Here is a 24,613-nt window from a genome sequence, read left to right as displayed (position 1 = left end):
TGCAGAATGAAGTGTAACAGCTACAGAGAAAGTGCAGAGCAGGCAGACAGCAAGGTGCAAGATCATAACAAGTTAGATTGTAAGATCAAGATCAGAGGTTAAATGAAGTAAGGAGGGTGTACATCAAAAACAGAGGTGTGGAGATTTGCCAGCAGAAAGCTTTAAAGAAATCGGGTGAATAATCTGTACAGCACAGTTGGTTTTATAAATATAGGAAACTGTAACTGTGAGGCATTAGTGCAGCTGGTAGAGCAGCTGCCTTACAGCTCTAGTGACCTGGGTTCGATCCTGACCTAGGTGCTGTCTGTGTGTGGAGTTTGCACGTTCTCCCCTGGATTTCCCCAGGTACTCCATTCCCTACAACCTAGCCACAGTGAATTGCCCCGGTGTGTAGGAATGGAAGGAGGCAACTGCACTGAAGGGGTGTGGAGAAGATTCACCAGGATCTTGCCTGGGGTGGAACGTTCAGTTATGAGAAGGGTTGAGAGGGACCAGATTGAGGGATACAAAGTTATGAGGAGCGCAGTTAGGGTAGGCAATAAAAAAGTTGTTATTTTCCCCCTGGCAGAGGTGTTTAATAGAAAAGGTTTAGGGTGGGGAGGTGTAAGGGATGTGAGGAAGGACTTTATCCCCCATAGGGAACTGGGATCTGAAATGTACTGCCTGAGGGAGTGGTAGAGGCAGAGACTCTCACAACACTCAGGAAGGTTTTAGTTTTTGAATTGCCAAGGCATAGAGGCTATAGACCAAATACTGGGAAATGGGACTAGTATAGATGGATACTTGATGGTGAAAGTAAACATGCTGGTCCAAAAGGCCTGTTTCTTTGCTATGTGACTCTGATGCTTATGATTGATTCCAAAACTCCATTGTTCTCCAAGTGAAGAAAGTTTTCCTGATCTCCATTCTGAGTGGCTGCCCCTTTAGCCTGAGCGGTGTCCAATGTTTCTGGACTTCCCAGCTTGTGGGAAGGGTCTCGGACTGCACCAGCCTTATCAATTGAATCTGCTTCAGTGAGTGTCAGCTGGAATTAGCCAGTCCCTCCTGCCCTGCAGACAATCTTGTCGCCTCAAAGTGAGCTGAATGAGTCTCTACTGCATCCTCTTTGAGAATGGAAATCGGGGTGTCATTTCAGCACACAGTGGGGAGGTTTTCCGCAGGTCACTGGTGCTTGTTTAAAAGGAGAGCTTCGTAGGAGCTTTGTGTCATTCCGGTGGCCCAATCGGCAGCATGAGTACCAAACAGCAGGGAGATGTCTCGCAAGGCAGCACCACTCATTGAAGAGGAGAGCTTTGCGGGCATTGGTGTCATTCCAGCAGCTCAATCAGAGTCAGGATTATTATCACTGGCATGTGTCGTGAAATGTGTTAACTTGGCAGCAGCAGTTCAATACAATACATAACATAGAAGAAAAATATAAATAAATAGATTACAGTATATGTATATTGAATAAATGTAAAATGGTGCAAAAACAGAAATAGTATATACTAAAAATGTGAGGTAATGTTCATGGGTTCAATGTCGATTTAGGAATCGGATGGCAGAGGGAAAGAAGCTATTCCTGAATCGCTGAGTGTGTGCCTTCAGGCTTCTGTACCTCCTACCTGATGGTAACAGTGAGAAAAGGGCATGCCCTGGGTGCTGGGGGTCCTTAATAATGGACGCTGCCTTTCTGAGACAGCATTCCTTGAAGATGTCCTGGGTACTTTGTAGGCTAGTACCCAAGACGTCAGGGGTGTCAGTGGTACTTAGTGTAGTTTAATTGGCCATTGTGTGTTCTTCATGACAGATGTTGGAATCCTGGGACACCCAGAGCATCCCAGGGAACTACATCTGCATGAAGTGCATCCAGCTGCAGCTCCTTGAAGATCATGTTGGGAATCTGGATGGACCTAGGGTTGTAAAAGAGGTAGCAGTAGAGATTGTGAAGGCATTGGTAATGATCTTTGAAGAATCATTGGACTCTGGCATGGTTCCAGAGGACTGGAGGAGGGAACAAAACCCATGACTGTGTCGCCACTCACAGCTCTAATCTGCTGATTAAATTTGCCGACAACACTACATTGATTGGCCTAATCTCAAACAATAACGAGGTGGCCTACAGGAAAGAAGTCATCTCTCTAACACAGTTGTGTCAAGAAAACAACCTCTCCCTCAATGTCGCAAAAACAAAGGAGCTGGTTGTGGATTACAGGAGGAATGGAGACGGGCTAACCCCTATTGACATCAATTGACCTAGGGTCGAGAGGGTGAACAGCTTTAAGTACCTCAGCATCCACATCACCGATAAGTTCACGTGGTCTGTACTCACCAGCTATGTGGTGAAGAAGGCACAACAGTGCCTCTTTCACCTCAGATTGTTGAGGAAGTTAGGTGTGGGCACCCAAATCTTAAGAGCTTTCTACAGGGGCACAATTGAGAGCATCCTGACTGGCTGCATCACTGCCTGGTATGGGAACTGCACTTCCCTCAATCACAGGACTCTGCAGAGAGAGGTGCGGACAGCCCAGCGCAGCTGTAGATGTGAACTTCCCACTATTCCGGACATTTACAAAGACAGGTGTGTGAAAAGGGCCGGAAGGATCACTGGGGACTCGAGTCACCCCAACCACAATCTATTCCAGCTGCTACCATCCGGGAAACGGTACCACAGCATAAAAGCCAGGATCAACAGGCTGCCGGGCAGCTTCTTCCACCAGACCATCAGACTGATTAACTCATGCTGACTTGGGTGCATTTCTATGTTACATTGACTGTTCTATTTATTATACATTACTATGATTGCACATTTTGATGGAGACGTAACGTAAAGATTTTTACTCCTCTTGTATATGAAGGATGTAAGAAATAAAGTTAATTCAATGCAATTAATGAGCTTTCTTGGCCATGACATCAACATGGTTGGACCAGGACAGCTTACTGGTGATGTCGGAGCTTTCAACCCTCTTAACTCAACATCATTGATGTAGACAAGAGTACGTACACCCACCCAACAACCCTCACCACCCCCCCAACACTTCCTTGAAGGCAATCACCAGCTCTTTTGTTTTGTTGAAATTGAGGGAGAGGTTGTTGCCGTGACAACGTGTCACTAAGCTCTCTGTCTCCTTTCTGTACTCCCAGCTCATCATTATTTCAGATACAGCTCACTACAGTCGTATCATCTACAAACTCGTAGACGGAATTAGAATGGAATCTAGCCACGCGGTCATGAGTGTACAGGGTGTAGATAAGGGGCGGAGGACACAAATAGAGTTTAATGGGGAGAAATGCAAGATAATGTTCTTCAGTAAGATGTATGCCATTTCACATTTGGGTAGTATAAAGAAAACAATGCAGATTATAGTATAGTGGCTACAGAGTGTGCAGGGCTGGCAGACAAAATGCAAGGACTGGGAGATCAAGAGCTCATCAGGTAAAGAAGAATCCTCACGTGCAGAGGGCTGTGAATCCCAGGGATCTTTTGCCTAAGAGGTTGTGGAAGCACAGGGTGTGTCCAGTTTGCAAAGTGGGAGAGCAGGATTGTGGGCCTGAATGGCCCATAGCTACAGCGTTATAGGTTGCTGGGACTCCAAAAGCTGTTGCTAACGCACTTCTCTCTCCAGCAGGCTGGCTCCTCCATCCCATCGCCCCGGACCACTCCATCCACGATGTATATGAATGTCTCCTCGCACGTGCAGTCCAGCCTGACGACAGCAGTTAGCCCTGCCATGTCCAGCGCTGGCAGTTTGACTGACCCCACCAGCAGCCAGGCTGCTGCCAAACTGGCCCTGCGCAAGCAGCTGGAGAAGACTCTGCTGGAGATCCCTCCACCCAAGCCCTCACCACCACTGCTCAACTTCCTGCCCAGTGCGGCCAACAACGAGTTCATCTACATGCTGGGCTTGGAGGAGGTGGTGCAGAGCGTCATCGAAAGTCAAGGTGAGGGCTCACTCTACTGCCTCTCCTGTAGCAGTAGGCTGTTCAGTCCACTGCTCCTGCTGACCATTCAGACTGACCCAGGCCGCGGGGGCGGGGGGTTCTTTCAATTTGGCCAGAGGTTGTGTTCCAGACTGACCAGGAGCCATCCTTCCAAACCGCATCGCTCAAGGCCTCATAGAACAGTACAGTACAGGCATAGGCCCTTCAGCCTATCACGTCTGTGCCAAGCATGATGCCAAATTAAATTAATCCCTTCTCCCTGCGCATGATCTACGTCCTTCTTTCCCAGCACGTCCATCTGAAAACCTCTTAAACACCTCCGACATTTGTGCCACCAGTTGCTGGGTGCCTGGCAATGCATTCCAGGTAATCGCTACTCTGTGTGACAAATGAAATTGCCCCACACATCTCACTTAAACATTCTCACTCATCTTAAAGTGATGTCTTCTAGCATTTTACATTTCGTCCCTGCGGAAAGATTATAGCTGCCTACCCTGTCTTTGTCTCTCATAATGTGGTCCTTTCATGGCTGCAGGGGATCTCTCTGTCCGGCCAGGGGTTATGTTTCAGTTGAGATCTTTAGCCTGTGGCTCTCAGGGGTGATCATTTGGCAAATGACATGGCTTCAGAGGAAACCTTCACTGGCTCTTTGAAAGACCTGTCATCCCCAGCCCCCTCCCCCCCCCGCTCTCATCCTGCATATTGAATCCACGTCCCTTCTGAAAGCTCTTGTTGAACCTACTCCTGGATTGAGTGCCTTTGACATCGTCATTGTTCCAGATCACAATAATGAAACAAGTTACCTCACCTTTTTGCAAAACTCTGCTTTCTGATTCTTGTCATCTGCTCTCTATCATTATCTAGTCTCCCCTTAACCTTCTCCACTGTGAGAAGTTCAATAGGAGGAGAGAAAAGCTTTCATCTGGTAAATGGTTCTGCCCACCCACCGCTTGCACTCTATCCAAGCTTTCACATCCTCAGTGTGAAATTCCCAAAATCGATGACATTCCTGGAGCTGGGGCCCAACCAGGCACTCGTATTGAGAGAAATACTTTGCAGATTATAACACCATAAGACATTGGAGCAGAATTAGACCATTTGGCCCATTGAGTCTGCTCTGCCATTCCATCATGGCTGATTTATTTCAACCCTAATTCCCCTGCCCTCTCCCCATGACCTTTGATGCCCTGATTATTCAAGAACCTATGTAATTTCTGCTTTAAATATATTCAATGACTCGGCCTCCATAGATTCACTCCCCTCTGGCTAAAGAAATTGCTCCGCATCTGGGTTCTAAAGAGACCTCCTAGTGTTTTGAGGCTGTGCCCTCTGGCCCCAAAATCCCCCACTATAGGAAGCTTCCTCTCCGCATCCACTCTCGACCTGTCAATATTTAATAGGTTTCAGTGAAACTACCCTTCCACCTAGCCAGTACAGGCACAGAGCCATCAAACGTTCCTCATTCCCGCAAACCTCCTCTGCACCCTCTCCAATGCCAGCACATCCCTTCTTAGATACGGGCCCAAAACCACTCAATACTCCAAGTGCGGTCAATCAGTGCCATATAAGCCTCAATATTATAACATTCTAATCCTTTTGAAATGAATGCCTACATTGAATTTGCCCCAATTTGCAAGTTAACGGTTGGGGAATCCTGCGTGAGGACTTTCCAGTCCCATACAGTGCGGAAACAGACCCACCATCCACGTCAGCCATCGAGCTCCCATTTTATTCACACAGTGCAGAACAGACAACGAGCTGCGCCGTCTAGCAGCCCTAGCTAATAACGGGACAGTTTACAATGTCCAAATGCACCTTCGGACGGTGGGAGGAAACCAGAGCACCTGAAGGAGACCCACACACTCACAGGGAGAACGTACAAACTCCTTACAGGTGACCCCAGAATTGAACTCCGAACTCCAACGCTTCAAGCTGTACCTCGTCACACTAGCTTGGTGCCCACTTCTTCCTCCATTCCCATCAACTCCCACAACAGGCCATTCGGCCCACTATGCTGATACTGACCATCAAGGAGCAATCCATACTAATCAAATTTACCAGCACTTGGTCCGTACCCATAACCTCATGAATTCAACGTTGTAGGAGTCTCTGCCTCTATCATTCCCTCAAGCATTGCATTCCAGAATCCAGCCCCGCGTGGTGGGGGGGGGGGGGTATATTCTTCCTCGGATTCCCTTGAAGTCACATACCCCCATTCCATAATCCCAAATTGGACACCTCTGCCATGGGGAAAATTTCTTACTTTGTTCTCTACGCCGTTTTTAACAGTTTATTCCTCAGTCAGGTCACTTTCAACCTTCTCCATTACAGGAGATGCAGACAAAACTTTCTCCTGCCTCTCCTCATAACTGGAACCCTCCATTCCAGGCAACGTTCCAGTGAATCATTTCTACCCCCTTTCCAATGAACTCATCTCCTTCAACCAGGGGCAGTTCACTATGGCCAGCTAACTTACCATGGGGTGCGGGAGGAAACCAGAGTACCCTGGGAAATGCACACAGTCCGGAGAAGATCATGCAAGCACCACACACAGACTCTTCTCGAGGTCAGGATCGAACTTGGGTATCTGAACCTGAGAGGCCGCAGCACTGCCCGCTGTGCTACTGTGTTGCATTTATAGCTTTCCTTATTTATAAAATGAACCGTGCCATACACATTAATGACCTGCTTTCTGCGATCGAACTTCCACATCTCTGTTTCTGTACCCTGTTTAGAATTTTTATTTTGAGATAGAGCACGGTAACGGGCCCTTCCAGCCCAGCAAGCCCACATGCCCAATTACACCCATGTGACCAGTTAACCTACTCATCCATATATCTTTGGAATTTATTTTCCACTCTTTCATTCAGCCTCCTCTGTCAAAAGGTTTCGGTCTCGCAGTCTCCGTCGGTGACCCTGTGGCAGTATGTTCCCAGGGTAGTTTGTTTTCCTACCCCAGTCACTAGAGATGAGGGGCAGCTAGAGCTGCGAGATGTGGGAGGGTGGGGGCTGGCATTGTCCTGCACTCCATTGCAGCCACCTCCAGGCCAGGAGGGGGCAGCATCTTGCCTCAGGAATCTCTGGCAGCTGACTTTCTTTCCTTGTTGTTCTGCTCCAGGAAAGGGGCGCCTGCAGCTGCCCCACATCGACCCGTTTGTGTGTTCCCAGTGCCGGACGGACTTCACCCCTCACTGGAAGCAGGAGAAGAATGGCTGCATCCTCTGCGAGCAATGCGTGACGTCCAACCAGAAGAAGGCGCTGAAGGCAGAGCACACCAACCGGCTGAAGACTGCCTTTGTGAAAGCGTTGCAGCAGGAGCAGGTGCCTCATACCCTCTCAGACATAAGGCAGTACAGCACAGGGACAGGCACACTGGTGCCAGTTTAACCTGATCTCAGCAACCTGCCTGTGATCCATGTCCTCGCCCCTGTCTATGACAGCTTGTTACATTATTATATAACTGCTTCCATCACTACCCCTGCAGCATGTTCCAGGCACCCACCACTCACCGTGTAATAAAACAAAACTTGCTTTGAAAATCTCCTTTAAACTTACCCCCCCCACACACCTTAATTGCATGCCCTCTAATATTTGGCATTTCCACCATGGGGAAGAAAGAATCAGGTTTAATACCACTATGCAGAAGTCTTAGATATAGTGCTTAAGACTTTTGCACAGTGTTGTATTGGTCAACATAGAGCGGAGAGCAAGTTTGTAACTTTGGGAGCGGAAGATACTGGGAGTGGTGAGGGTGGAGCACCACAGGACTGTGCAGCATGTGGCAGAGAGGGAATGCCGGGGCGGGAGTGGCGTTGGTGCAGACTCACCCAGCCCTGAGATCATTCCACAATATCTCTCTGGTGCTCCCCGCTTCCTCCCCTCTCCCTTCCCCTTTTCCCAACCATGATTCCCCTCTCCCTGCCCCCAGTCCACAATGGAGACCCATATCAGAATCAGGTTTATCGTCACTCACATATCTCGTGATACTTGTTGTTTGTAGCAGCAGTACAGTGCAACATAAAATTATGACAGTACTGTGCAAGAAACTTAGGCACCCTAGCTGTATCTATGTGCTAAGACTTTGGCACAGTACTGTATGACGTGAAATTTGTTGTTTAGAGGCAGCAATCCAGTAGTGTAAAAGGAGAAGAAAAATAGTGGTGTTCATGTGATGGCAGAGGGGAAACGGCTGTTCCTAAATGCTGAGACTCACGGTTTATCCAATTTGTGCCTCTCGTAATTTTATAAACTTCCACCGTTTCTTCCATCAGCCTCCAGCAGTCCAGAGAAAGCAACCCAAGTTTGTCCATTCCAAGTAATGGCAGTTGAACCTTTTTTGCACCCTTTCCAAAGCTTCTACATCCTTCCTGTAATGTGGCGACCAGAACTGACGCTATACTCCTCCCCCTTCCCCACCTTCTTATTTCAGCTTCTTCCTCTTTCCTTTTCATTCCCGATGAAGGGTCCCATATATAGATGCTGCCTGACCTGTTGAGTTCCTCCAGCATTTTGTGGATGTTGCTTAAGACTTCCAGCATCTGCAGAATCTCTTGTATTTACAATACTCCAAGTGCAGCCTAACCAAAGTTTTGTAAAGCTGCAATATTACTTGTCAACATTTATACTCTTCCCTTCATCCATCTCACTCCCCACTCCCACTCCCCCACTCCCTCCCCTCTCCCTCCCCACTCTCACTCCCTACTCTCCCTACCCCCTCATTCCCCTCTCCCCATTCCCCTCTCCCCACCACCCTCTCTCCCCCTCCCCCCTCTCTCCCCTTCCCCCCTCTCTCCCCCTCCCCCTCCCCTCCCCTCCCCCTCTCTCCCCCTCCCCCTCTCTCTCCCCTCCCTCCCTCCCTCTCCCCTCCCCCCTCTCTCCCCTCCCTCCCTCTCTCTCCCCTCCCCCCTCTCTCTCCCCTCCCCCCCCTCTCTCTCCCCTCCCCCCCCTCTCTCTCCCCTCCCCTCCCTCTCTCTCCCCTCCCCCCCTCTCTCTCTCTGCTCCCTCAGTCTGTGGACCATGGGCTAAAGAACTTTCACGTTCCAACTTAGGGAACGTCCACACTACGCCGGATAATTTTGAAAACGAAGCTTTTTCTCTTCGTTTTGCTCTCCCGTCCACACTGAGCCGGCGTTTTCAGCCCCCGAAAACGGAGATTTTCGAAAACACTCTCCAGAGTGAATAAATCTGAAAACGCTTAATATCCGGCGTAGTGTGTACGGAGTAACCGGAGAGATTTAAAAACGTTGTCATGACAACACCACAACAACAATGCTTTTTTCTGCTTCTGCTTGGTACTGCGCAAGCTGTTATAACGCGCAGTCGGTGTGAACGGCGTGAGAGTTAAATAGTAAAGTGAGCTTTTTTGACTTTAAAAACGCTGACATGACGTGCCGGAACAGATAGCCACAGCGCGGCATTTCGTTGTTTTCTTGAACGCAACCCCCCACACAATGTAACAATTTCAGAACAGACGGACGAGACTGAAGCCAGTTGACCCATAGCTTACTGAATAAATAAGTATACTCACTTCGCCCGGTTTTCTGTCCTTGCTTGTATGAAGGTGGTTTACCTCTTTATGCAAGTACTTCTCTGACAATAGATGTGTAACAGCCTAATGTAACATTGTATGGAAATACAAGATAATGCTGATGCAGACGTTTTATACATTTAACAAGGTGCTTTATTAATACAACAGAGTTGGTCAGTTTTTCAATGTTCGTCGTCAGCTGGGTCATACTGTCCGTGAACTCCATACGCTCCAGTATCAGTTTTTTTAAAGTTTTAAGTCCTCCTGTGCGAGAGCCAAGAGCAATTCCTTTAAAGTTTTTCTACTCTGTAACTGGACAAACGCGCACTAAGTATACCGTTTCTTCTTCGCTTGTTTTCTGTGTGTGTCCTGCGCGTGCCCAGTAGGAGGAGATTCGCCCAAATATCCGCCTAATGTGGACGGAGATATTTTGAAAAACACTTAGTGTGGACACCTGTCGTTTTTACTCGAAACCAGCGTTTTCAAAATTATCCGGCGTAGTGTGGACGTAGCCTTAGTCTCCTTCAGCCCAGTGATCCCACACCCACCAGCAGGAGTCACTGCTGAACAACCAGCCTGGGTCACAGGCACTTGCCCTGGCTATAAATTCAGTGAACCCGAGTTCAGATCCTACCAAGCGTGTAAGAATTGAAGTTCGGTCTCATCAGTTTAAAAAGCTGAGACCAGGGAAGGTGAAACTGGGAATCAAAGCCTAACTGGTCTATTCGGGATGGAAAGCTCCAGCCTAATGCTAAGCCTAGAGCAGGAAAGGCTGGACTGACGCAGTGGTCCTGTTACACTGCCAGAGATTAACACCCACCCCCCCACACTCAGGCTCTTTGGGTGTTATATCAGGTTTCATCCCAATCACAGGAAGAGGACAAGGCACTGCCCTTGTAATCTAAACCCTGTTATTGTTGTGACTCACTCAGAGTTTAGGGAGGGGAACTGCTGTCATTTCTGAGTGGGGCCAAAGCCGGGGTTCTTCCTTTGGGGAGCTCAGCAGCCTGTGTCCCCACCTGTGGAATCCTCTCGAGATCCCTCTGCCTACATTACTGTTTTGCCCTGAGCACTGACTGGCTCTGTCAGACTACGTCAGGAAATGTGTGAAACTGCTTGGGGTATTTTACTCCTTAAGGAGCTGCAAGAGATTACTGGTCTACAACCACCAAAGCTATTTAAGAACTTAGTTATCTAGATTTTAGTTACAGATCTCAAGTAACATATTATGCATTAATTGGATAATGTCACGTCTTATTTACCTGTCTGTAGTTTTGAAAACCTCACTTATTTAGAAATTCAACACTAAAACATAACTACTGTGACGTTGTGATGTTCATCCTGTCATTGGCTTGGGAACACACCTCATCTGTTAAGTACCCTGGTTATGTCATACTCTGCACTGAAGGCATTGTACATTCAGTGGCCAGTTTACTTCGTTCCTGCTGTATCTAATAAAGTGGCCATTGAGCATATGTTCCTGGTCTTCTAGTGTAGCCCATCCACTTCAAAGTTTGATGTGTACATCCAGAGGGATGTTCTTCTGCACACCACTGTTGTAATGTGTGGTTATTTGAATGACTGAAACCTTCCGGTCAACTAGAACCAGTCTGGCCATTCTATTCTCACCTCCCTCCGTAACAAGAATTCTCACCCACACAACTGCCACTCACTGGATGTTTGTTTTTGTTTTTCACACTATTCTCTGTAAACTCTGGGGACTGTTGTGTGTGAAAATCCCAGGAGAACAGTAGTTTCTGAGATACTGAAACTACTCTGTCTGGCACCAACAGATGGTCAGTCACTCAGATCACATTTCTTCCCCATTCTGTTTGGTCTGAGCAACAAATGACCTTCTTGACCAAGTCTGCATGCTTTTCTGCAAGGATTTGCTGGTTGGATACTTGCATTAAAGAGATGTATCTAATAAAGTGGCCACTGAGTATATTAGAAAACAGGAGTCTGCCATACAGCCACTCGAGCCTTCCCTCTCCCCCTCGCTCAATATGATCATGGCTGATCTGCCCCAGGCTTCATCTCCCTTTCTGTGCCAGGTCCCCATAATCTTAATACGCAGATCTGTGAGGACTGTATCTACTTTCTCACACTGCTATAATCGCTTCAAAAGGGCATCGATCATACAGAAGAGCAGGGTGAGCTGCCTCAGTGACTTATCCTCACTGAGGACATCTTCCAAGGCAGTGCCTGAAGAGGGTGGCATCCATCACTAAGGACCCTTGCCTGGCGAGACATGCCCTCTTCTTATTACTCCCATTAGGGAGGAGTTAATGAAGCCTGAAGACCCACACTCTTAACAGTTTAGAAATTGCTTCTTTCCCTCTGCTGTCAGATTTCTGAACAGTCGATCAACCCATGAACACTACCTCGCTAATCCTCTTCTGCAATATTTATTACATTCAGTTTTATTGTAATGTATAGCACTGTGTTATGCCTACATTTTACTGCCGTTGTTAAACAACAGATTTCACGATTTATATTAGTGACAATATTCTCTGATTCTCTTTAAATATTGCACTGATCAGAGACCCTCCTTAATGGCAGAAAATTCCAGAGATTCAGGATTTTCCGTGAGAGGAGGTTCTTTCACACCTAGGTTATAAATTGATCCTGACTAGTGGAAATAATTCAACATACACACTGTCAAACCCCCTTAGGATCTGACAGTGTTTCAATAACTTCACCCCTCATTCTTCTAAAGTTGAAAGAATATGCATCAAATTTCTTTAGTCTCTCATGTTAGCACAGCCTTGTCACCTCAAGAATTTTCTGTGGACTGTCTCCAATGTTGCAGTATTGTTTCTTTAATAAGGGGGCCAGAACTGTGCACAGTACCCTGGGAGACACAGGAAAGACTGCAGATGCTAGAAACCTTGAGCACCACACTTCCCTTTATCCTCTCCAATAATATTCTATTTTCTTCAGCCCTTTGCCGCTCCCTCCTTTCACCTCACAGCTCCTTGCATCACTGGCACCCCAACCCTTTACCTGCGTTATCTCCCTTACACCTGGATCCACCTAACATCCCCACTTGTGCTTCACTCATATATGTATGTAATTTTTTTTAATTTTATTTTTATTTAGCGATACAGCGCAGTAACAAGCCCTGCCAGCCTAACAAGGCCGTGGTGCCTAATTACGACTATTTAACCATTAACTGACTAGCCTGTAAATCTTTGGAATGTGGGAGGAAACCCACACAGTCACAGAGAGAATGTACAAACTCTTTACTTTCAGCGGTGGAATTGAACCCGGGTGGGTCACTGGCGCTGCAATATTGTTACACTAACCGCTGTCCTACCATACTCCCCCAATGCTGCCTGACCTGTTGAGTTCTTCCAGCATTTCGTCCCACCCCACTGGTTTCAGGAAAAGCAACTTTCCTACAGCTGTCAGGTTTTCGAACCCACCTGCACAGCCTCAGCAGTGGAGTAGTGTGGACGCTGTCGTGCATTACCACAGACTTGTCTCTGATCATGGCCTCACCTGCGCTCTGTACAACTGGAACAATATGTCGCAATGTCTAAACTTTGGTCCTTTTATAATAAAGGCCAATGAGCCCTGACCTTGCTGAACACTTGTTACACCAGCCTCCTAAGTTTTGGCACAAGAGCACCAAGATCCTTCTGTACTTTACTAGCCCATGCATTCTCTCCATTTAGCTGTTGTGGTTTTGCCTCCCAGGCTGAGGATGCGGATAACTAACAGCTGGCTGCTTTCTCTTTCACCCTACAGGAGATCGAGCAGCGGATACAGCAGCAGGCAGCCGTGGTGTCAGCTTCCCCCACCTCTGTGTCGGCTGGTGCAGTGATGAACAAGCCCGAACCAGTCATCAGGCACCACCCTCTCCGGCAGGTAAAGCCACATTAACCCAGCCCAAGTCCTCGATGACTCCTGTCCTGTGGCTGAGCAGGTTGGGCAGAGACGCTGGGGGCTGTGGGGCAGTGGGTTCCACCCTCAGTTTTTCGAGTTTGAGTTCCAAGGTGCCTTGAGCTCTTTCCAGCTTTCTCAATAAAGCTTGGGCATCACACTGCAGAGTCCATTACCTGTGTGGGGAGATAGAGCACGGAAATAAGCCCTTCAGCCCAACTATGCTAGTCCTATTTGCCTGCTTTTCCCTGTCCAGATGTTTTAAATGTAATTGTACCCACCTCCTCATAATCTACCTCAGTATGATCTTGCACTTTACTGTTTACCGGCACTGTACCTTCTCTGTAGATGTCACACTTTATTCTGCATTCTATAATTGCTTTACCTTGTACTACCTCAATACATTGATCTGCATCTCACTATATGTGGAATAATAAACCAATTTCAAAGCAGAACACATAAAACGCTGGAGGAGTTCAGCAGGTCAGGCAGTATCTATGGAGGGGAATAAACATTTGATGTTGGGAACCACCAATACAATGATAAACCAATTTCAATTCCCTTAGCAGGTCGTTCCGCATATCCATCACCCTCTCCATCATAAACTTGCCCCTCATATTCCCTTTAATTCTGTTCTTAACTTAAACCTCTGTCCTCTTGTTTGAGACTTCTCTGCCCTCAAAAAGACTGATTATGTTCCCTGTCTACACCTCTCATTATTTTATAAATCTCTATCAGATCACTCCTCGGCCTCCTACATTCCAAGGAAAACAGCTCCAGTCTGTCTAGATTCTACTTATAATTCAAGCCCTGCAGTCCAAGCATCGTGAATCTCTCCTACCCCATCTCCAGCTCACTGACGTCCTTCATACAGTTGGGTGACCAGAATTGCACCGCATATTCCAAGCAACACACACAAAATGCTGGAGAAACTCAGCACGTCAAGCAGCATCTCTGGAGAGGGAAAAACAGTCGGCATTTCACTCAGAGGCCCATCATCAGGACTGGAAAGGAAGGGGGGAGAAAGCCAGAATAGGAAGGGTGGGGGAGAAGGAGCAGAGAGTACAAGCTAGCAGGTGATAGGTAAAGCCAGGTGAGGGGGGTGCTGGGTGGATGGGTGTGAGGTGAGAATATTAAGAGTATTCCAAGTGTCACCTCTCCAAGGATTTATACAACCTCTACCTGTGTCCCTCCAAGACCGGCCCTTGTTAAGAGGGTGTACAGAATCCAGGAGATCACCTGATTGAATTTTCTGAGATTTTGACTAAACACATTGATGAAAGTAGAGCAGTAGATGTAGTGTATGTGGATTTCAACAAAGCATAAGGTAAGGTGATAAGGTACCCCATGCAAGGCTTATTGAGAAAGTAAGGAGGCATGGGATCCAAGGGGACCTTGCTTTGTGGTTCCAGAACTGGCTTGCCCACAGAAGGCAAAGAGTGGTTGAAGACCGGTCATATTTTGCATGGAGGTCAGTGACCAGTGGTGTGCCTCAGGGATCTGTTCTGGGACTCCTTCTCTTCGTGATTTTTATAAATGACCTGGACGAGGAAGTGGAGGGATGGGTTAGTAAATTTGCTGATGACACAAAGGTTGGAGGTTTGTGGATAGTGTGGAGGGCTGTCAGAGGTTGCAGTGGAACATCGATAGGATGCAAAACTGGGCTGAGAAGTGGCAGATGGAGTTCAGCCCAGATAAGTGTGAGGTGGTTCATTTTGGTAGGTCAAATATGATGGCAGAATATAGCATTAATGGTAAGATTCTTGGCAGTTTGGAGGATCAGAGGGATCTTGGGGTCTGAGTCCACAGGACACTCAAAGCTGCTGCGCAGGTTGACTCTGTGGTTCAGAAGGCATACGGTGCATTGGCTTCATCAACCATGGGATTGAGTTTAAGAGCCGAGAGGTAATGTTATAGCTATATAGGACCTTGATCAGATCCCAGTTAGAGTACTGTGCTCAGTTCTGGTCACCTCACTATCGGAAGGATGTGGAAGCCATAGAAAGGGTGCAGAGGAGATTTACAAGTATGTTGCCTGAATTGGGGAGCATGCCTTATGAGAATAGGTTGAGTGAACTCGGCCTTTTCTCCTTGAAGTGATGGAGAATGAGAGGTGACCTGATAGAGGTGTATAAGATGATGAGAGGCATTGATCATGTGGATAGTCAGAGGCTTTTTCCCAGGGCTGAAATGGTTAGCATGAGAGGACACAGTTTTAAGGTGCTTGGAAGTAGGTACAGAGGAGATATCAGGGGTAAGTTTTTTATGCAGAGAGTGGTGAGTGTGTGGAATTGGCTGCCTGTGACAGTGGTGGAGGCGGATACGATAGGGCCTTTTAAGAGACTCCTGGATAGGTACATGGAGCTTAGAAAAATAGAGGGCTATGTGTAACCCTCGGTAATTTCTGAAGTAAGTGTATGTTCCGCACAGCTTTGTGGGCCGAAGGGCCTGTATTGTGCTGTAGGTTTTCTATGTTTCTATCACCCTAGCTGTGGGTTGTCTCTCTTAGAAGACCACTTCAAACTGTGATGAAAAGCAGAACTGCGACTGCTTTAAGGAGACGTAGCTGCTCGCTGCAGAGGTTGACACCGCAGTCCCGAACTGTGAAGCAGTAAAACCACCAGACTGTAGTGTAATGGTACAGTTGCATTCAGGAAAGCAGAGGTGCTTTAAAAGCAGTTAAAAGAATATAAGGAGTAAGAGCACGAGTCCGCCATCGGGTCCTTTGAGCCAGTTCTGCCATTTCATAGAATCATGAAGCCTCCTCAACACCATCCCAACACACCCTCCAGGGTCAGACAGACACAGGGTGAAGCTCCCCCACACAGTCCCATCACATACTCCTAAGGTCAGACACAGACTGAAGGTGTCTCTACACCATCCCAACACACCCTCCAGGGTCAGACAGACACAGGGTGAAGATCCCTCCACACCATCTCATCACACACTCCTGGGGTCAGACAGAGTGAAGCTCCCTGTACACCGTCCCATCACACACTCCCGGGGTCAGAGACAGAGTGAAGCTCCCTCTACACCGTCCCATCACACACTCCCGGGGTCAGAGACAGAGTGAAGCTCCCTGTACACCATCCCAACACACCCTCCAGGGTCAGACAGACACAGGGTGAAGCTCCCTCCACACAGTCCCATCACACACTCCCGGGGTCAGACAGACACAGGGTGAAGATCCCTCCACACAGTCCCATCACACACTCCCGGGGTCAGACAGACACAGGGTGAAGATCCCTCAACACCATCCCAACACACCCTCCAGGGTCAGACAGACACAGGGTGAAGATCCCTCCACACCATCTCATCACACAATCCTGGGGTCAGACACAGAGTGAAGCTCCCTCCTCACCATCCCATCACACACTCCTGGGGTCAGACACAAGGTGAATCTCCCTCTACTCATCCCATCATACACTCTCACATTAGTCCGTGGAGGGGAGCAGGTATCTGTCCTCACTTGGCACTGAAGCTCTGGGCTTTCTCTGCTCCCCCTGTGCTGTTGTTCCCACCATCGACTAACAGCACATCTCTCCTCTTACAGCAGCCGCCTCAGTCGCAGTCGTCTCTCCAGCGAGGGCTCCACTCCTCCGCCCGTAGCGTGCTCTCCAACTTTGCCCAGGGCCCCCAGCTCCACGTGGCCAGTGGTCTCTTAGGCATGCCAGGTAAGCATGCAGTGCGGAGCGGAGCCCAGAGCCGAGGACGAAGGCCGTACTTCACAAACTCAGGTAGACACAACACTGCTGTTCAAACCAAAGGCACAAATCTCCTTCCGGCTTCTTTCTCGTGACTTCAGCTCGCTCTTGGGCAGTGAAACCTGTTGATGGACGGTCTCCTTGGACCCAAACTCTCAATGTGGTACCATCCAATTTTCGTTTGAAAGGTGGGGGCATGGGTGGGTGTGCCCGGGACTGCCTGCTTTAAACCAGTAAATATACAATGTTTGGGTATAATCCTTTCTCTCAGTCCTCAGTCACAGGCGTCCCTGTGCACTGTATCTTGATCAGTGCCTCTGCTTACTGATAAAGACGTCCATCTGTACAGGTTTCACCGCTTCTGAGTTTTCATGCAACCAGTAGTAAAGGTTTAGTTGCAACAAGCTTTCTGGTTCCTGATCCCTGCGTCTTGGTCTGTCATGGTAGGGGGTGAAGGGAAGGGAAGGGCAGGGAGGGAGGTGCTGCCCTTGGCCCTGGTGCGGGGAAGGTGGGGTACGCAGGTAGTATGGAATGCTCCTGCAGTTCACTGGTGACTGGTATTCCTGGCAGGAAAGGAAAGGGAAGGGAGGCTGGTGTGTGACCAGCAGCCCGTAAATGGAGCTTGGCACAAAATGGTGCATGCGTGTTCCGAGAACTAACTCACCAGGCGAGGGTGGGGGGGTCCACAGCACTCGCCATAAACAGCCCACCCACCTGCATGCTGTAGGATCCCTTCCAAAGTTCATCGGAGTTGGGAGCTTCCAGCCAGCCTCTCAGCACACACAAAGTGGTGGAGGAACTCAGTAGGTGAGGTAGTATCAATGGAGGGGAATAAAATTGATACTGTGTGCAGAGACAAGAGCGGATAGCAGGAGACCTTTTTCCCCCAGAGTGGAAATGGCTAACACAAGGGGGCATCTTTTTAAGGTGTTTGCTGGAAAGTATAAGGGGGCGTCAAAGGTAAGCTTTATACACAAGAGAGTGAAACCCCTGACAAGGGTGGTTGAAGAGGCAGGTACGACAAGGCCATTTAAAAATCTCTTGGATTGGTACATGGGTGAAAGAAAAATGAAGGGTTATGTAGAAGGGGAGAGTTAGAATAGATTAAAAGGTCAGCACAACATCATGGACCTGTACTGTACTGCAGTGTTATATGCTCAGTGGGCATATTTAGTGTGAGAGTTTTCTGTGCCAGGAGGAGGGAATTCTGGATCCAGGAATATCAGGAGTCTGAGGGTCAAAGTCTTGACAGACATGTTCTCATGGTATCGACACCAGGTGTGGCAGGCAGGCTCCTGAGTGGGGAAGGGATACCCTGAGAGCCTTATGTTCCCACTCTCAGTCTCCGGCACCCACCGGGCAATGCAGAAAAACAGTGTGTGACCAAAGTGAATAAATCCCCCCCCCCATGCACACAGATCTGGTGGGGTACTGTCATATGGGGCTGCACTGTCCTGACCTACATCATGTAGGCTCATAGAATTATTGTTGATTCTAAGTCTGCCACCCAGCCCTTCCCCCCACTCCAGAACTTTTATCTGTGGAGCCGGGTTCCCACTAACACTCGTGGATGACGATGGAACCAGGCAAAGCCAAACCATTCCCTGTGGCTCCTGGGGGCATGTGGTCAGTAGGGACCATCAGCCATTGCAGAAGGGTTAGCCCATTGGGCTCCATTTCCTTGGATGCAGTGCGCCAGTGGACTCTGTCTCTGTGGGTGTGTGGGCAGGGACCATCTACCTGGGTATTTTCGACCATTGTGTCCACCTCTGGTAGGTTTGAGCCAATGGAGACCATCCCCCTGGGCAGTCTCAGCCAGTGAATGTGTCTCCCTGGTTGGCTGGAACCGGTGGCAACCATCTCTCTGGGTCGGCTGAGCCAGTGGCACCTGGCTCCCTGGTCGGCTGAGGCAGTGAAGACTGTCTCTCTGGGCATGTGAGCCAGTGGGGGGCAGCACCAGACACAACACCTGCCACACTGGGGGAGGATTTGGCTGGCAGACAGGCCCTTGTCCAGTCAGGAGAGGGAGCCGCCTCTCACCCTCTGTCTCCTGTTCTCCCTCTGCAGGGGTCAACATGTCGTACCTGAACGCCGGTGTCGGGAGTCAGAAGGGGTCAACCCTGGCGGACCGTCAGCGCGAGTACCTGCTGGATATGATCCCACCCAGGCCCATCCCACAGTCCGTCAGCACGCAGAAGTGAGGGGCTGCCGCCGCATGCAGTGCCTGTCCTGGTGCCTCGTACTTAACCCAACGCTTACGGGAGCAGTCCCACCTCCTCCCCGATATTATTGTACTATGTGTCTAATGCTAACGTCGTTGTAGGGATGTGGGGCCGCCCCTCTACGCACGCCCCCACTCGCACAGGCCACAAGGCAAGGGCCGCGCTCCAGAGGTGTGTGTTTGTATTCCCCCCACCACCAGCCTCCTGCGCCCATCTTCCTCCCACCCTACCCTATCTCCTGCACCCCCAACCAATCTCTGGCTCAAATGTGGAGATGAGAGCTTAGGGAAGTGGGTGGTGGTTGGGGGGTGTGGAGAAAGAGAGATTTTAACCTAATCCCACAAGCACCAGTTCACCCCTGACCCCTGCTCACCAATCACTCCTCCACCCCCCCCACCTGTTGGGAGAGATCCATGTGGCAGCTGTCCAAGGAGAGGAACAGCAATGGTATTAGCTGTCCTCCGCAGGGCCATCCTGCGGTGAGCGAGAGGGTTACGCACACACCCAGGGGCAGTGACATGACTGTTGCCAGAAGTTCAGCAGTGTCCAGGGATGCTGCAACCTCATACCATGTGTACAGTGCCCTTTCATTTCCAGATAATGCCCCGGGCTTCCCTCTCCCCCTTTCGCCAGCCCACCTTCCATCTGCACTGGGAGCAGCTTCCCCGATGGGGAGTGGGATCTTTCCGAACCCCTGCCTCAACGCTCATTTAATGTATATTGTGCAAAGGCCTCCAGGTGTCAGTGGCCTCTCCAACAGCATCTGAGACATAGAATCACAAAATGCTGGAGGAACGCAGCATCTGTGGAGAGGATTTCAGGCTAAGACTAGTCTTCATCAGGACTGGACAGGAAGGGAGCAAAAGCCTGGCCCTTCTTTCTTATTCCGACTTCTTCTTCCTTTTCCTGGTGAGGGGTCTCGGCCGGAAATGTTGGCTATTTATTCCCCTCCATAGGTACTGCCTGACCTGCTGAGTTCCTCCAGCATTTTGTGCGTGTTGCTGAGGATTTCCGGCATCTGCAGAATCAGTTGTGAATCACACTCATAGCATAGGAAGTGACCACCTGGACTGCCACCTGCCAGTGTGCACTCCTGTCCCAGTGTGTGGCCCATAGACTTCCCCAGGCAATAGAAATGATTTCCATTGACTCTTCTTCCACCACCCTCTCTCCGACTGCTCAGTGCCCCCCTCCCACTTGCTGATCCTCTCCAAATCACCCCCCACCCCCCGTATCCTAGATCCAAGTCCTCTGGCTTTGCCTATATCCACAGTGGGAAGTTCTCTGACTTCAGGGCATGAGGGGACATCCAGAGAGCTGCGTTCAGTGTGGGGGGGGGGTGCAAGGGGGGGAATCGGAATGGGAGCTGATAAACCCAGGAGTGACCAATGATCAGGGTCCCTGGTCTACCTGCTGCGCCCTTGTGCCTCCTGTCACCTTCTCACCCCCTTGACGAGGGAGACTTCCCCGAGCCTGCAGGACGTGGACAGTGGGTGCAGGGGGGGTTTAGCCGAGGAGATAAGTATTGAGGCCAGGTGGCTGGGACGTGCACTGGGGGGGGGGAGAGAGAGAGAGAGAGTGAATCTTAGTCACTCAGTGATTGCTCCACCCCATCTCCAGCCAGAGAAGGCGGTGTTGAGCTGTGAATCATTTGGGATTCCATATTCCAGCCCGGGAGAATAAACTCTGCCATGTGGTCCCTCCTCTTACTTACTCGCCCTCTGGCTGGTTTAACGGAAACATGCGGCATTGTACTCCCAAACAATTTCGATGCTGCAGACTTCGCAGCATCTGGCCATGGCCAGCCGACCCAACCAAAACCTGAGCTTCTGAATCTTTCAGGAGTCATCTGTAACCTCAGATCCCAGAGTCTCTCCCACGTGAGGCTGAACCCCAGAGCAGCTGTAAAGTTAGTGGGGAAACAGCTCCTCCACCCACCAATCAGTGTCAGTGGGATTGGCCTCTGCACTCTGTGGGGTGGGGTTGTGAGGTGAACAGAAGGGGACAGTTTTGATTAGGGGTTGTCCTGTCCTGTACAAACTGCTATATTGTATATCGCAGTGGGAGGCTGTTCAGCCCATTGAACACATGCCAGCTCTTTGAAATTTTCTAATTGGTTCTGCTCCCCTTTAATAGTTCCTCTTGATCCTGGCCACCTCCTCCACCTCCCCCCCCCAAACAATCTCTCTACTCAGATTTGTCAACAATGTTGCCTCTGAAATAGTGCCTGTATCACGCCGGAAACCCCCTTGAAAACCTGAACAAACATTTGCCCCCTTCATCAGCCTGGGGAGAGGGGTAGGTGATACCTACCGGACAAAGAGGCAGCTAAAGGAGAATGTCTGACCTATGACCATTCTGAGATCAGGGAGCCCCTGTACACCCACTGGAAATGGGAGAGATGGCATCTCTACAACAGACATGTCTCTGTCGCTCTCTCTAACTGCAGGCAGTGTCTGCACGCCCTCACCCTCCCATCCATTGTGGTAGTGAGCACATGGGGGAGGGGGTGGAGAGAGCACAGAGCACAGGGGACATCCGGCTCTAGGGAACAGGAGAATCATGGAATGCTTTTAGCACTGAACAAGGGATACTGGAGGAGTGGAAGGAATTGAAATGTTGCCTGTCCATCTCCCTCCGTGCTTTGCTTGATCTGTGGAGTACCTCCAGCATCTGTATCATGCTGGAAACCCCCTTGAAAATCTGAACAAACATTTTGCCCCCTTCATCAGCCTGGGAAGAGGGGTAGGTGATACCTACCGGACATAAGAGGCAGCTTGTTCCCCACTCCAGATTCCGGCGGCTGCACGCTGGTGCCCCTCTCTCAAACACAATGAGAGCCTCCAGGGAGGGCACAGTGAGATCAAGCCTGAGAGAATACTGGTCAGTCGTACTTTTGTATCAGTGCTCCCCACCCCGCTGCATTCCATCCATCACCGCAGCTCCTTGCCACTGTGTGTAGACATGAGCATCTCCATGAGAGGCCGCTGTTCACTTTGTCTCCTGGCCAGCAGCGCCGGGTTCCCCAAATACCCTCCCCCTCCCTGTTTCCCATTGACCTCCCTCCCTCCTATTCACCCCTGCTCCCCGGCTGTGTTTGTAAGCTGCGCTGATGGGGAGGGGCAGATAATGGCAAAGGGCTAATTGCCCCTCCCCACACTCTCGACCTCAGGCGCTGTGTCACTGTTCTCCCTGGCTTTGGCGGGTGTGCGAGCCGCTCTCCCTACGTTATGTGTTGTGGTGGGTGGGTTGGGGTTTATTGTATATTGGGAAACAATAAGTCAAGTTACTCTCCAAGAGACTGCCAGCGAGCCTCCGACAAGATTGTGGTGTCCTGGGGCACACCAGAACGCTGGGTCTCTCCACCTTCCCCCTTCCCCCTCGCCCCTGGGAGGATGGGGGGCTCAGTCAGTTATTGAGAACCCCGCCCCATTGTCGGAGGCACCGTCTTCCGGACCAGACGTTAAACCAAGGCCCCGTCTGCCTCCCCCACCCCCCCCAAAAGATTCCCCCACTTTCTCGGGCGGACGTTAAAGATCCCACAGAACTATTGGGTGTGAGAGCAGGGAAGGGGTGGAGGTTGATAGGGACCCTTGGGGGAGGATAGTTCAGCACCGGTCTTCAGTCTGGGAGCTCTGAGCTCTGCCCAGCCACCCTTCAGTGTAGGCAGTAGCTTTCCTTACACCCACTCCCCCACCATGTACCCACCACCTTCCACTTCCAGCTGGATTCGGGTCGTAGCTCTCTCCCAGAGCAGCAGCATGGTTTAGTAGTAGGACAGGGAGGGGTGTGCTGGATGTCAGTGGGCCACATTCACCACCTGACACAGTGCACCCTTCTGTGGCTCGGACTTGAGCAGTTCTGTCCTACCAAGGGCCAGAGTGGCCTGTGGGTGAAGCTCCCACCCCCCTCAGCCCAGCTAATACTTTCCGGCACTCAAGGGCGTGGGGCAGAATCTGCTCTGGGTGCTGACTGCACCCCAGGAAGGCAGGAGTGAGGTACAAAGGCCCGATTGCCCCACACACACTAGTGTGGCCCTACAAGACCACCCTGGCAACTGTCCCCCTCTCCAGTCCCCTTCTGCCTCTTGATTTCAGCAACTGAAGCCATGTTTAAGTGAAGTGCACCCGCTGACTGTACGGTCTATACCCAGGACACAGCGGACAGCGTTCCCAGTGGTTTGTGTTGCGTGTTTACAGTTTAACTGGGCGTTAACCATCTTTCCCTTTCTCCTAACAATGGGGTCAGTCCTTCCTCTACTCTCTCTCTCATTTTTAAATTTTTAATTTAGTTTTTCTTTTTGTTCTATTTTTTAAAGAAAAACAAACAGTAGATTGATGTTTGCTCAGCTTGTTTATTATTTTGTATTGTGCTGAATTTGTGTACTCGATGCTGTATCACAGATGTTATATACCAATGGGGGGAAAAAAAAGAAACTGCCAAGACTTAGTCATCCAATGACTGACAAAATAAGCAAGTTTTTCAAAAAACCTTTGTAATATTTATTACTTACAGGTTGTGTTTAATAAGGAACCAGGTGAACCTCCTCAGTGAGACGGTGTATGTGGTAATAAACTATCAGGTCATTACGTCTGAGCCACCTCCTTCTCGCCTGTTATTGCTGAGACGCTCGTCCAAGTGATCTCCAGCTCCTCTCCTCTGTGTCCCTCAGGTATCACTGACCAGGCACTGAGAATAAGAATCCTGGGAGGTTGTGTTACAGCTGGACAAGTTGCTGCCAAGCCCACACTGCAAAGTCGAGTTTTATGTCACACACGCAGGTGCAATCAAAATCATAGGCACATAGTTCAATTTCAGTGTACGCAGCTGTACAACGTTTCTCTAGAACCAAAGTCCAACGTGTGCAGCCTTGAGATTCATCGCCAAACGGGCAGCCGCAAAACAAAGAAACCCAAAAATCGCCTGCAGACACCCAATGTGCAGAGAGGAAAAAGAACAATGCACACAAGCAGTTAGCATCCTGAACTGAGACAGTCCCGTCCACAGTTCAGTGCAGAGCGGAGCAGAGGGCAAAACCTGTCCATCCCTCACCTCTGGTCCCGACACCCTGACCTTTTCGATCTAAATCGTTGTCCACACACTCTATAAATATCACATCATCATATCCGCAACATTCACAAGAAAAGCAAATTATACATAATTTTTAGAAGAAAGAATGCAATAAAGTCCATTTTAATGTTTGGAGAGCTGCGTATGGTTCCAGTCACCCTGCTGTGGCAAGGGTGTGTTTAGACTTGACTAGCTGCGGAAAAGGTTCACAAGGATGTTACCAGGACTGGAGGGCTTGGGTTATAAGGAGAGACTGGGACTTTTCTCCCCAGAACAGAGAA

General features: G+C 49.5%; 1 protein-coding gene across 9 annotated transcripts in view; it reads left to right on the top strand.

Moving 5' to 3' along the window:
• The window catches only part of gatad2b (GATA zinc finger domain containing 2B), a 140,099-nt gene extending 116,227 nt beyond the window's left edge, over positions 1-23,872 (top strand). For 7 of the 9 annotated variants that reach the window (XM_063041965.1, XM_063041963.1, XM_063041966.1 and 4 more), the window contains 5 exons: positions 3,606-3,921; positions 7,040-7,242; positions 13,202-13,321; positions 16,890-17,073; positions 19,108-23,872. In XM_063041965.1, the coding sequence (XP_062898035.1) occupies positions 3,606-3,921; positions 7,040-7,242; positions 13,202-13,321; positions 16,890-17,073; positions 19,108-19,241 (957 nt within the window). In that variant the 3' untranslated portion in view covers positions 19,242-23,872. The remainder of the gene's footprint in view (positions 1-3,605; positions 3,922-7,039; positions 7,243-13,201; positions 13,322-16,889; positions 17,074-19,107) is intronic. The other 2 variants (XM_063041962.1, XM_063041959.1) reach the window with 2 other exon arrangements.
• Positions 23,873-24,613: the final 741 nt, after the last annotated feature.

Source organism: Mobula hypostoma, chromosome 2, assembly GCF_963921235.1.
Source record: "Mobula hypostoma chromosome 2, sMobHyp1.1, whole genome shotgun sequence".
NCBI lineage: Eukaryota > Metazoa > Chordata > Chondrichthyes > Myliobatiformes > Myliobatidae > Mobula > Mobula hypostoma.
The sequence above is the reverse complement of the archived record's forward strand: the minus strand, read 5'-3'. Positions and strand labels throughout refer to the sequence as shown.